The 14,039-nt window shown below is 40.1% G+C and overlaps 1 protein-coding gene across 1 annotated transcript in view; it reads right to left on the minus strand.

Annotated features, from left to right (window-relative positions):
- Window positions 1-361: 361 nt before the first annotated feature.
- The window catches only part of KCP (kielin cysteine rich BMP regulator), a 140,734-nt gene continuing 127,056 nt past the window's right edge, over window positions 362-14,039 (minus strand). Inside the window, exons 50-54 of the mRNA XM_089676951.1 lie at window positions 13,128-13,239; window positions 12,321-12,422; window positions 7,357-7,521; window positions 6,880-7,177; window positions 362-4,047 (exon numbers count right to left, since the gene is read on the minus strand). Of these exons, the coding sequence (XP_089533077.1) occupies window positions 3,830-4,047; window positions 6,880-7,177; window positions 7,357-7,521; window positions 12,321-12,422; window positions 13,128-13,239 (895 nt within the window). The 3' untranslated portion in view covers window positions 362-3,829. The remainder of the gene's footprint in view (window positions 4,048-6,879; window positions 7,178-7,356; window positions 7,522-12,320; window positions 12,423-13,127; window positions 13,240-14,039) is intronic.

Consider the following 14,039-nt stretch of genomic DNA (forward strand, 5'->3'; position numbering starts at 1 on the left):
TGACTGGAAAACTACAAGTAGCCGATAGCATTTGTGGCTTTCGGCTTGTAGTTCTCAATGAACTACCACAGCACTGTGGAGCACTGTGGTAGTTCACTGATTCTTCCTGCCAGTGTGTATCTGCTTCCCTGTACCAGGTACGAGCAGATGGGTACACTGACAGGCCTGCAGGGGTCCTGCGGCACCCACGATCTGCTGTTTCAGGGTGCAATGCTTTGTAGGCTCCTAGTAAAAAAATAATAAATGCACATTTTTCTACCTGCAAAAAAGATCTGCATTTATTATTTTTTTATAAAGGTGAACTTATCCTTTAAGGGTAAATATTTACAACATTTAGGAATAGATTAAACCAAGACAGCACTTGTTAAAACAGAATTAAAACCATCTTTATTATTTTTGAATATGGAACAATAAATACAAATGTCATTATCTTCTGAATACAAAGTCATAAAAAAGGAGGATATATAAATATGGCAATCTATAAGTATAAAAAACAGTGGTTTTCACAAAATTATTCTCTATTAGTGAGCAACAACTCCAAGTCCATCAGCACCTCACAGAGGATTGGAAATACATGTGCTTACTCCAAAATTTTAAGGCATTATGTCTGTGTGCCACCAATGCATACACACAATTTGAGGTGTCAAGGCCACAAATAATGTGTGACTGGACGTGCTATTCAATGCACTGTAACTAGATTTACTTTAGCTAGTCTGCTGGGAGAATCCAGTTCAGGAACAGAAAATAAATACAAAATGGAACATATTTTAGGAAATGCAAAGTATAGTGACTATGTGCAAAGTGCCATAGTCTACAGATTTTCATGCATTGTTAGTCAAATTAGGCAAATTATGACATCTGATTGGTTTTTATTGGCACTTTGCTTCATATAAAGAAACCTAATGTTTCTATTATATTTAAATAATCTTTGTAGTCATTTTTTTTTTCAATTTGAGTATTGCATGTTAATCCTACTAATGCATTTCTGAAGGCACTGGTTTATTACATTTTAGCCCCCAAAAGACACCAGTGATGATGAGTAATAATCAAAATTAGGAGAACTAGACTAAAAATGAGTTGTGGTCAGTAGGTGACCATGGCTAACCTGGGAGCAGATCACAGCCTGGTCACAACCGGAGTTAAGCCAGCCAGTGTGGACAGGAGCTAAACTGAGAAATAATCCAGCTTTGTAATCTGGTGACATTGCTGCTACTTGAATTGTCATTTTCACTTTATTTTTGGAGTGAATACACAAGTTAAATGAAATGTACCTAAATTACCTTTTGTATCCAATCAAAGCACTTGAGCTACACCGCCAAGTGTTCAGCACAGCCAACATACATCTACACAAGGAAATAAGCGGTACAAGACATTGACACAAATGTAATTTAATTCTCAAACCTTCAGCTGTTTCAGTAGATATCTTGATATGTATTTTAAGATGTATACATAGAAATAATTTGATACAGGGAAACTATTTTCTGTGGTCACCACAATTGTGTTGTAGGATGGTGCACATCCATATTGTGATTACCATTTCCAAGACCTTTTTCTATGTATGAGATAGGAATAAGACCATGGTTACAGTAGTCACAGAAAATGTTTTACTCTTTTTGCAGTCACTGGTACACAACAGTTTGCCCTGCCCTAGTGGCAGTTTATTACAGACTGTAACATAAATGATCATGGCCCACTACTGTAAAGACACAGAGCAATACCACAGTCCAAATTGTTTTGGGCAGGGCAGAAAACACTACACTACATCAAGGCTTGCCTGGCCTGCTCATATATCCAAACATAAACAAAAAGGAATCCCTTTACAGGGGGTTTGATGGGAGAATTGTATTAATTAAAGCAGAGTTCCACCCAAAAGGGGAAGTTCCGCTTTAAAGATTGGTCCCCCGCTCCCCATTAGGGTTGGCACTTTTGGGGAGTGGGTACCCGAATTTGACAGGTACTCGCTCCCACTTCCGCTGTGACCGCCTAGGCAATTGGAAACGGAAGTTGTCCTCCTACCCTCCCTCCCTCAAGTCTTGTGGGACACGTGACAGGTCTCAGAAGACGACGGGGCCATTCAGGAAGTGCAGCGCTACTTGCGCATGATCAGTGGGCATCCGGCTGTGAAGCAGCAAGCTGTCACAGCCAGGTGCCCACGCTGAAGATGCCGGTGCCTGGAACACAGGACGGCCAGTGAAGTGGGCTGCAGCGCGGGCAATGTGGGATCGTGAGACAGGTGAATGGCTGTTTTTTTTTTCTGTAGCTGCTGTCTTCTATTTTTTTTACAGAGTAGGAGTGGAACTCCGCTTTAATGCCAGCCTCTTTATAACTGTATTATTAAAACTGTACAGAAAAATGTCCATTCACCTATAATTATTAACATAATCACCTACATTTATGAATCAAAGTACAGATTTCATCTGTCAGCAAACACTAATGTCCCAGCATTTGAAACAAATTGAAACAGATAAATAGATGGGACAAAATAAAAAGGTGTATAATAAATGCAGTTTGCCTTAATATTTAGTCCATGAGTTATCCATTTAGGTAGAATAGGCAGCAAGATAAATTAAATATGTTTTCTATATTTGCAAGGAAAAAAAATAAAATTTGGTTTCATTTTTGTACAGTATAAGCCCTGGTTCACTCTGCTGTGACTTCTCATGTGACTTGCTGTGACATGCGACACAAAAAGTCACATGACAAATCAAAACACATTCATTTCAATGGGTGCCACCTTAATTGCTGCAACAATTTGCAGTCGCAGCGACAAAAAAATTAGTTCCTGCACTACTTTTCTGCATCTTCCTGCCTGCAATGTTAAAATCACAAAGGTTGCAAGGAACTTGTTTCTTTATCTTTTCTTTGCAACTTTGGCTGCAACTTCAGAGGGTTTTGTAAGTTCAATAATATGTGTCACACTCTTTATTGTTATGATTGGCCAAAGTCGCATGAAAGTCGCATCAAATTGCAATGCAAAGTTGCACTGGAAGTCACATGGCTTTGGGGTCGCAACAGTGTGAACCGAGTCTAAGGCTGGGTTCACACCTATGCAGTTTGCGTTTGATCTGTTTCTGTAGTGCGGTTTGCGGTGCATTTTGTGTTTTTGCACTTGAGGTTTTTTACGTGTTTTTGCAAGGTTTTTGATGCATTTTGCATTTGTTTTTCTTTCTTTTTTTCCTGTTGCTAGGCAGATTTAAAATGCAAAACGCATAAAAAACGCAGCAAAAACGCACTACATGCTTTTCTGCTGCATTTCCTTTGAAGTCTATAGAACCAAAAACGCAACTTTTTGTGTTTAAAAAAGTCCCTGACCCTTTCCAAAAAACGCACCGGGTGAAAACCTGTCCCAAAGGAAATCATGTTAAATGGACTGTAGTGCGTTTCTGCAAAACACTGCAGAAAACACTTAGGTGTGAAGCTAGGGTAAGAGAAAGAATTGTAGTGTGTTCTGATAAAGCAGTCAATCCCAAATATTTCTGTTTAACCAAAACACAATTACATTTTCATTCGGAAATTTATGGATAAATAATGTTCTTTTTGTTAAAAGCCTTTATGGCTACTGGGGTCTCCTCCATGTTTCCCACTATAGACATTTCAGTAATTGTTGGCTATGCTGCTGAAAGGGGAAGCTAAACATCAAATAAACTTTGAAAAACAGGAGAAAAGCATGAGACACATTGCATATTTAAGGTCATATTTGTGACGATGAATACATCTAAATTACACTTTTTACTGTGCAAGAAAAGAAAGTTTATGTGTTCACCAAGCTGATTAAAACACTTCTTACACACGTACAAGTTCATCCCGGAAGTATACATGTTCTTTAAATTTAGAGGTTTCCATGAATAATCTTGGGGCATGACTCGGGTGGGATGCAGTGAGATTCATGTTCTACCAGCCCAGCTGGACATTGACAGCCAGGAACACACGGCTTAAAACAGTGAGACTCCAGAACTCCAAGAGGAACATCTTTATTGAAGCATGTCTTGGGACAGGGAGGGCCACATTCATCGAACACGTAACCTCTGTCATGTGGACAGCCAACAGCTGTAAGAAAAAAACAGTAGATAATACATCACACTACAGTTATGATACATTGTCATCTAAAAAGCACAAGGAAGGTTACTTTGTGAAAAACATCAACCATTGGTCTCTGCCAAAAGGTATCTGGATCTTCCTCTTGCAGTTGTAGATATTTTTAGATGCTATATTAAAGAGCTGCATTCCATAATCGCACCAATAAAGTCAGTAATGCAGCAATAAACAGTCACAATTATGAACAGTTTAAAAACCCGTGTTCATAGGCTTTTTCACTTTTTACAAGTCTATGGGAATTCGAAACCTGCTTGAAACATGTCAAAAGGAGGTCAATTGCAGGTCAAATGCTCCTATAAATGGATTCCAAATGGTCTCAGAAGCATATCAAACAGATGTAAAACTGATACCATGGACACATGCCCAGAGTCCATTAACACGGGCCTGAAAGCTCTGATCAATGGGTTGAAACTCCAAAGTGTTTGTCATGGAATTGTGGCACGGATACCTATGGCAGCTTGCTGATCCAAGTAAAAATGGTTTGGAAATTGTTTAAAATAAAAATCCACATTATAAAATATATATATAATTGTACTCTAAACATACTGTAATTTCAATCTATTGAAATTATTTTTTCATATCACTCTTTAGCCAGCCATTATTTTTTATAACTGTATGCGCTATTTTTATATTATTTGTGCTCTATTACAAAGTTGATTTCCAAAAAAAATCTAATTTTGAATATTTGCAACCATGGCAACACTCGAGTATGTTGCACACCATGTACAGAAAATACCATAGGGTTTGAAGTCAAATTAAAAACATTCATGCAGCAGAAAATTCAGCATTTTTGTTTTTAACTTCAACACAGACTAATCTCAAAATTAAAGACAGTGAAGACAGGATCTCCCAGTTAGCACATTTGCATACTTTTTTTTTTTTAAATCACTGTAGACCTGAAAATTACATAAAACCTCCAAAGCGCTATATATTTTCTGAAAGCAGATACCCTAGAGAATAAAATAGTGGTAGTTCCAATTTTTTATGTCACACAATAAGGGTTTAGGAAACACAAAATTTCAGTAAAAAAAAACTAATGTTAATTGTATGGCACTCAAAGGAGCAAATTATCAGAAATTTTGGTAGAATATAAAAGATAAGGTTGTGCCGAGTAAATAGATACACAACATGTCAAACCTTAAAACTGCGTGTACCTGTGAAACAGTGATGAACTTCAGCACCCTATATTTTTCATAGGCAACAATTTAAAAGCCCCTCAGCAGTTTAGAGCTAAAGTGGAACATTGGTGAGAACATTAATTCCTGCTAGATGACGTCAGGCTGGCACCTTTTACAGGTATAGCTACAGTATGTAACACATTAAAATAAGTGTCTATACTGTTTAAAATCCAGTAATACACTGTCTCACCTTGCTCAATCAGCTGACAGCCCTAAAGTGGAATTAAACCCTACTAACCTTTACATCCAAGGAAGCTGCTCCTGTTTGATCTGCAACTGCCATGGTGTTGCACATGAGATCAGTTATGACACCAGTCATTTGATGGTTTGACAGTTTGGTTGAGGACACAAGAAAATGTGACAGTTAGCAATCCTGGCATTCCAGAAATGTAACTGTTTTTTCAAACTTTTAAATGGATGGGTTAGTTCCACTTTATGATTTACTGCTCTTCAGGGGCTCTGGGCTTCAACAAAATGGCAGCCTCCAGCAAGAAGAAACAGGAACAATGCTGGAGGCAATTTGCAGCACACACTAATTTTGATAGCATAATTATTAATGTGGAATGTGTGTTCCTTCCTCGCTAAAGAACATTATATTTTATCAAGTTGTTATGGGTGAAGTTCTGCTTTAAGCATGACTAATGAGCCTAGAATTATTGCTCTCATCTCTATCATATACGTGGCGATATCTAACATCTGGCGATTGATGTTTTCATTCGTAAGCACCCCGACACATGCATTTACATTTGTATGTACATGTAAACTCCAGGTTTTCCTGCAATGATGAGAGTGAGCATTGAATGTTTTTCAACACTAGAAACTTTATATCCAGGTTTCTGAGGGGACCCAAAAGGCTTACAGGTAAAACATTAAAATTAATGATCTTTTTACAAAGCTTCACAGATTTTTGATATCTACAGGGATCCTTTGACTACATAGGCTATTTTCTGGAAAAAGTGGACTTAGCTTTTAAGCTGGACACAGATGGATCTTTTTCTTCATTTAGCCAAGGAGCTGGATGGAAAAAAAACATGCAGATTCTTCTATCCACTCAAGCGATATGGATGGAAGAATCCCCCTGCCAGGACATTGTATTCTGAAAGAGGGACTCACCACTGCCAGAATACACTGACATAACTGGAGCAGTTGATCAAGAAAAGTTTTTCCACATACCCATTCAACAGAAGTCAATCTAACGATTGACTTCTGTTGAACAGGGATGGCCACACATGGATTCAATTGGTCCCTCCTGAACTGGCTGATTTTCGACCTGTCTACGGCCAGCTTTACAATGTTACATTGAATCAGCACTGCTAGTAGCAGTGATCACTCAAGCAGGAACCGCACTGACTGGCCCTTGTTTGCATACCAAGACTTTAGTGGTCCATCTGACAGGAGTTCTTAGTTGTTAATATCTGGGGTAGTTTATTCATTCTTATAAATGATCTGGAGGTTGAAATGAAGTCCTCTAAGATGTTTATATGCTGTAAAAGTCCTTACTTAAATAATGCAGAATTAAAAATTATTCTCTCTTTACTTTATGCAGACAAAAATATTATTTCCTTCAAAACTGCACAATTTTCACAGAATATAACATTGTACTTACCGCATAGTGCTGGAGACCTCCACTGCAAGACAACTCCAGCCTCCCTGCACTCTGATGCGTATGCTTCCAGAGCATCACACAGACACTCATCTCCAGCTCCGCATGCACAGAGATCATATACACATGAAGCAAAGAACATCTCTGGTGGAACCACTCTGTGACATGGCTCAAACACACTGGACTTTAGTAATTTGCAACGACCATTGGCTTCTTTCCTGGCACGATATCCCGCTTGTTTACAGGGATCCACATCTTGCCCATCCCAGCACCCACTGGAGGAGTCATTACTGCTTTGTACCTGTGTAAAAACATGTATATCATAAAACTGAGCACAAATGTAATGCAGATCATCATAACAGTATAACTATATACAGTATTATAGAAGCCTTGAAAATGTACAAAACTGTAAAGGTATAAAGATCCTTAGAGATGAATAGCTAGAGAATGCTACTTGTCACATTGCAGCATTTTCATCACCTTCCAACTGTTTCCAAAGGCGGCTTCAGACAGAAGGATCTGACCCCTTCGATCACGGAAATCATCTTGAGGATAATTGTTGAAATTTCCACAAAGCCCACATAGATGATCACGATAAGTTCCTGGGACGCTAACCTCCAGATGAGATCGTCCATTCCATTGTACCTGGAAGGAATGATTAAAGTGGAAAAGCAGAAAAATTAAAGAAAGCGGCAGCCTGGCAGAACATGACAATTAAAAAACTTTTCTATGTTGTCCATTGAAGGATATAGCTTGATATAGTATTCCCTGATTTATGTCTTTCCTTTACTGAAGCGACAACCTCATCTATTTTGAAGGATCTGATGGCATTCCAGTCATTTTTATAGCTCCAGATTGGGGCAAGAATTGTGGGGCTTAAAGTGATATGAAACGCATATGAAAAAAAAAAATGTTATACTTACCCAGTGCAGTGGTTTTGTACAGAGCAGCCCCAGTCCTCCTCTTGCCTGGTCCCCTGCTCCTGGCCCCTCCCTCCTGCCTAGTGCCCCCAGAGAAAGCAGCTTGTTATGGGGGCACCCAAGCAGACTCACTCCTGAGCTGCTGCTCTTGTCCATTCACACACAAAGCCGTGGCTTGTCCCTACCCCTCTGTCCCCTCATTGGCTCATTGGCAGCTAGTGGCTCCTGCTGCTGTCTTAGCCAATGAGGAGGGAGAGTCCCCGGAGGCTCTCATGCACATTGCTGGATCGCAGTCGGACTCAGGTAAGTATTGGGGGGCTGGGAGCACTGCTGCACACAGAAGGTTTTTACCTTCATGCATACAATGCAGTAAAAAACCTTGAGCCTTTACAGCCACTTTAAATTTAGCATTGTCAGTGCTATGAAGATTTCCTTTTGAACCGATTTGGGACATCTCCTTGGAGTTACTATTCCGTAAGGTAGCCTTTCTTGTGGCTATTACTTCAACCAGCAGGGTTTCTGAGTTTGGGCTTCTTTACACTTGCTTCAAAATGTAGCATTGGACACACTTTTTTAAAGCACTCTAAATGCCAATCAAAGCATCTGTCACTAAATAAAATTGTAAACTTATAGTCCTGTTCACACATTGTGTTTGCTTTGCTTGAAAAATTATACCCCATGTCACTTTCTTGGTGCTTCAAAGCATCTCCAAAGCCTCCATAGAAGTCTATGGCAAAGCTTGCTAACAGCATCTGCAGCTTTTGAGGGGCTTTTATACAGTGTTAGCTTTGCTTTGTTTTGCAGATATTGCAGGTATGTGATATCCCATAATGCACTGGGAAACCAACAAGCAAACTGAATGGCGTCATCAGCAGTCACTTCCGTAATCATGTGTATGTATTCTGGAAGTGTCTGGTGCAGACGTCTGATATGCAACGTGCAGCAACAGGAAGGTGAGCGGGGTCCAGGCTGGAGCGGAGCAACTAACAGCCTGCACGCGTGTGGTGCAACATGGAAATGCTATAGCTGAATGTAAGCAGGGATTGGAGAGAGAGGACTGACTGGCAAAGGATCAGCAGAGCTAGCAGACTGGAGCAGAAGAAACTAGCAATGTCACACGTGGTATGCAGCATGGGAGCTGTATAGCAGGAGTTGACCAGAGAGAGGAGGATCAGCAAAACCAGAGGATCAGCAGAGATGGGGGTTATTAATGAGATGGGGATCATCAGAGCTGGGGGTTATTACTGAGCAGGGGATCTGCTGAATGAAGGTACTAATAAACTGGAGATCTGCTAAACGAAGGTACCAAAGAGCTGGGGATCTGCTGGACAGGGGTACTAATGAGCTGAGGATCTGCTGAGTGGGGTTACTACTGAGCAAGGGTTCAACAGGAACCCTTTAAAACAAATAGAAAATCAACACACACAGGATATTAGCCAAGCTTCATTAAAGCTTCAGAAAAACATCACCGAGGCATTACAGAAGCAATAAAGTCGAAACAAGTGTAAATGAGCCCTTACATTACCAGCATAGTCCTGTAGGGAGCCCCTTTAGATCTTATAAAGTACAAGGTTGTGTTGTGACCAGGAACCTTCTTTTTCCTAAAGTGGTTTCTCTCTTTCACCTTAAAATGGTATTTAACCCAAAACCAAAAATATAATATATTGCAGCTTATCAATCATTACATATGGGGCTGCATTTGCTTTCTTCTTTTAGGTGTTTTCCCCTATGTTTTGGTGATCTGGCCAGTAACACACCTCCTTTATTACAGTGCCCCCATGGGCACCTTTGCACAGCAGCATTGTCAGTTGGGGGTGGGGTTTGTGTTAGATGTACTATAATATTTAAATACACTAACAACTGAAGTGAAGCTCCAGCTAATACTTTATAAGCAGTTACAGCAAAAGTTTTTTTTCTTTAGAGATAAAAGTTTTAAATGAATAAATTAAAAGCTGATCATTGTAAGCATCCCCCCACAGTGGTGAATGGTTTGTCTCATCCCTGTAATTGATACCTCTGAAAGAGAGTTTGTTCTTTTGAAAAACAGCAGACTTACTGGTTGGATCACCAGATAAAAAATAGGGGAAAGAAAGCCTAAAAATGGAAACTAATGCATCCATCACATCTAATAATTGGTAAGCAGCAACATAATAAATTAATAAATGTTTGCTGTTGGGTTTAATACTGCTTTAACTTTTTACCTTCCCTATCTCTTGCACCGGTTCACCTCATGGAGATTCTCTCCATTGCCTGGTAGTGGTGAGGCCTGTCAGGGTTTACCTTTCAGCCACTTCCTCTTTTAAGCAATGAGTTCCCTTTTTGTTATATCAGAAAGTCTTAAAAAAAAGGTTTGCTGGCTTTCAGATCCAATATAGCTATTTGAATTTGACAGGTTATAGCATGGGCCTAGGAGTTGTAAGATAAAGTGCCTAGGGTAGTGAGTACTTCTTATTTATTTATGATTAGGCCTCTGTGTCCCAGATCTTTAAGACTGTAACCTGGTCTTTTGTATACAAATTCTGTAAATTCTATAGGGTCCATGTACCTATCTCTCCAGATGTAATCTTTTTCAAACGTTCTGCAAGCAGCTAATAAGAGTGTGTTTCCACCTTTGCAGTCAAAAGGGAGAATTAGAGACAGATTTTCTTTAAGTGCATTAATGTACAATGTACCAACCCAGCCTTCATATCTTTAACATTTTGTTAGGATAGACAGTGTGTACATCTAGTCTAAAACTGATAATGAAGAACTCCCAGCACAGTACAAAGAGGGTTTAATATGGTAAACATAACTCCACAGCCCCCTCCTTTACATTTGCATAGAAGGGAAAGCTAAATAAGACTTTTAAGCCATAAAAATGTTAGGAGAACTTTAAATATATATACAGTATATATACATATATATATATTTTTTTCTTTTTAAGTTATGCTGCATACAAGGTGGAGCATGTAACAAATATAAAGTTGATGTTATCCCAATGTGGTTGAAAAAAATGGATGTACACTTAAATACCCTTGGTTTCCATCTGTTCTGTTTTTCCCTTGCTGGGCTAGTTCGACTTTGTTTGTTTTGGTGTGCCTGCTCCTCAGTTTGGACTGCTTTTGGACAACCCTAGGTTGCTTATTATCATCAAGCTGTGTCCCTCATAGGACAATAGAGTAAGTAGGATTTTTTTGTACTCACCATAAAATCTCCCTATTGGAATCCATTAAGGAACACAGCTCCCTCCTCTCATATGCTATAGTTTTCTCTTTGGTCTGCTTACTAGTGATGGTCCGTACACCCCCCTATTCGGTTCACGGTCGAACATTCGTACATAACTAGAGTTCAACAGCAAACTTTGAACAGAGGGGACAATTCACTAAACGGTATCTTACCGCATCTGAGTATGCGGTAGAATATCGCACAGCTACTAAAAACATTTTTTAATGTTTCAGCTGTCATTGGGGTTCCCTGCTGACAGCTGAATGTAAAAAGAATCGCCGGCATTCCTGGCATCTGAAATTTTTTTTAAAAAAATCACATGGGGTCCCCCCCATCAATACCAAGCCCTTAGGGTCTGGTATGGATTTTGAGGGGAACCCCCACACCGAAATTTAAAAAAATGGTGTGGGAATCCCCCCAAAATCCATACCAGACACTTATCCGAGCATGCAGCTCAGCAGGTTGGGGGCAGATGAACCCCCCCGAACCATACCAGGCAACATGCCCCCAAAGCACCTTGTCCCCATGGGGACAAAGGCCTCTTCCCAACAACTGTGGCCAGTGGTTGGGGGGGTCTCCGGGTGAGGGGTTTATTGGAATCTGGAAGCCCTATTTAACAAGGGGGCCCCCAGATCCCGGCTCTCCCCATGTGAATGAGTATGGAGTACATGGTACCGCTACTCATTCACAAAAAAAATTACAGTCTTTGAGAAGTCCTGTATTAAAAACCAAAAAATTTAAAATGTCCCCTGAAGTAGATGCAACGTCAATTACAATGCCCGCCGCCACCGCTGACCCGAAAAAGGAAAGCAAAAAAATGCTCTGCTCATGATGTTGCTTCCACCGTCTTACAGCTGCGCTGGGATGACAGTTCTTAAATACTGTGATGATGTCACGGGGGGGCAGGGTCACCCCCGCACCCTTGTGACTTCATCATGCACTGTGATTGGCCAAAGCATTGCACCTGACCTGTGGTCAGGTGCATTGCTTTGGCCAATCACAATGCACTGTCATACTGTGCATTGTGGGGCACGGTGGGCTAACGTTCAACTCGAACATATAGCCCATCATTACTGCTTACTACAATGGATCAGGTGTAAGAAGTTGTACTCTCAAGGGCGCCAGTCTCCTGTTTTCTACATGCCTAGTGTCCATTTCTCCTGAAGGCAGCCGTATAATTCTAAGCTGTGTCCCTCAATGGACTCTGAGAAAAGGATTACAAAGCAGTACAAAATCCTATATAGTCTAACTCAGATACAATAGATAGACCATCAATGTGCACACAATATTACTCCTAGTAACAGATATTGATACAAATACCTTAACTCCAATGTTACTGTTCAGTAGAATAGTGTTTGTTTTCCTCTCAATATATATATAAGGTTCTTTTAAGTATGGCAGCTCTACAGTCTGGTAATCTACCTGTAAAAAAAATAGATGTAAACTGATAGAATAAAATATACAATATGCTCACTGTACCAAATACAATACAGGAAACGCAAGTTAATGTCTATTTCATCCATAACCAGAAATACAAACACAATGTAAATATTTTTATCTTTATGATGTTCCAAATTAAAATTATAGATTTTACTCTTCTGGCTCTCTATTTTAAGATTTTAAAGTGTGTATCTAGGCAAAACCTTTTTTAATTCTGGTTAGCATCAGAAAGGGTAAAACCATTTGTCAAATTTTTAGTGTTGCCTGGGTCCTCATTGGGGAGATAATGGGGAGACCATTATGTTTGTCCAGATGACTGTTGTCACCAAGAAACAAAATGAGAGGAGATCTAGTTTTAGAGTTATCCACAGAATAAAAGGTAAGGGGGATCTTACCTTTCACAGGAATTCTCCAACAAGCAGCTTGCTATGGAAGCACCCAAGCAGGCTCACTCCCGAGCCACAGCTTTATGTGTCCATTAGAATGTATGAAGGCTAAAAACCTTGAGTTTTTACAACCACTTTAATATTAAAAAAAATGTAGTTAATTACACTAGTTACATATAACAATGCATTTATATTCTAAGTAAAGAAAACCGAATAAACCTTTTAAAGATTGATTTCATAGTGATTTTATCTAGATTTCCACTTAAGATGGCAAAGACATGAATGCAGATGCCCTACTCACCACAACCACCCAGTCCTGCAGGAGCTGGATCACAGCATCCCCAATCAACACAGTCACTTCCTTTGTCCACGATACTCCACGTTGTCCACGGTCATCATTAGTCACATGGATACTAAAAGGCATCAAAAAAGTTGCAAAGATCTTCTGAAGCATCAAAACATAATATATTACAAAAATTATGTTATATAGGGCAGTGGAAGAAACAGACTGGGCATACAAACTAGTCTTCCTATAACACCTAAATGAAAATACTGATAAAAAGTCTATATCGTAATAATTGTGCCAGGTGACTGTTAGCAATCAATGGTGGTGCTCCATGAAGTATAGCAGAAATGCGCACTCACCAGAAAGTAAATAAATATGAGCGGTGTATATCATATCCCGAGGATCCTCATCAGAAAACGGTCTGGTCAGAATGGGTGAATCCTCTCTCTGGGTTACATTCAGAACTCGCCCAACAGTGAAATAGAACAGATCCAGGTGACAAGAGGTCTCCTAATGCAGGATGGATGGAAGGGGTTGCCTGTTTACAGGAGGTCTTCCTCCCTTTGGTATGGTGCCTAGGATCATGATAACGGGCTCTGCAAATAAAACTCCTCTCAAGGAGTCAGGGAAGGACACCCATAGTGTAGTATAATAGAAAATTGCTTTATTGTAAACAAAGTAGCGGTTTGCAAACATATGTCATCCAGGTAAATAGAGTAAACTAACCCTAGGAGATTCAAAGATGGCTGCCGGGCCTCCACGTGGCTCCAGCGGCGTAGCATCACGATGTCCGGGCTCCTCCTTACGCGTTACGTGCGCACCTCCCCTCCTTGTCGTCAGCCGGCTGTTTGGAGAAATCCGCCAGGGCACTTCGTAGTGGAGCCAGAAGTAGCGGACAGTTAACACCGGCCGCTAAACCCCTAACGT

Source organism: Staurois parvus, unplaced genomic scaffold (genome assembly GCF_062004578.1).
Source record: "Staurois parvus isolate SC_StPar_1 unplaced genomic scaffold, SC_StPar_1.0 ptg000175l, whole genome shotgun sequence".
Taxonomy (NCBI): domain Eukaryota; kingdom Metazoa; phylum Chordata; class Amphibia; order Anura; family Ranidae; genus Staurois; species Staurois parvus.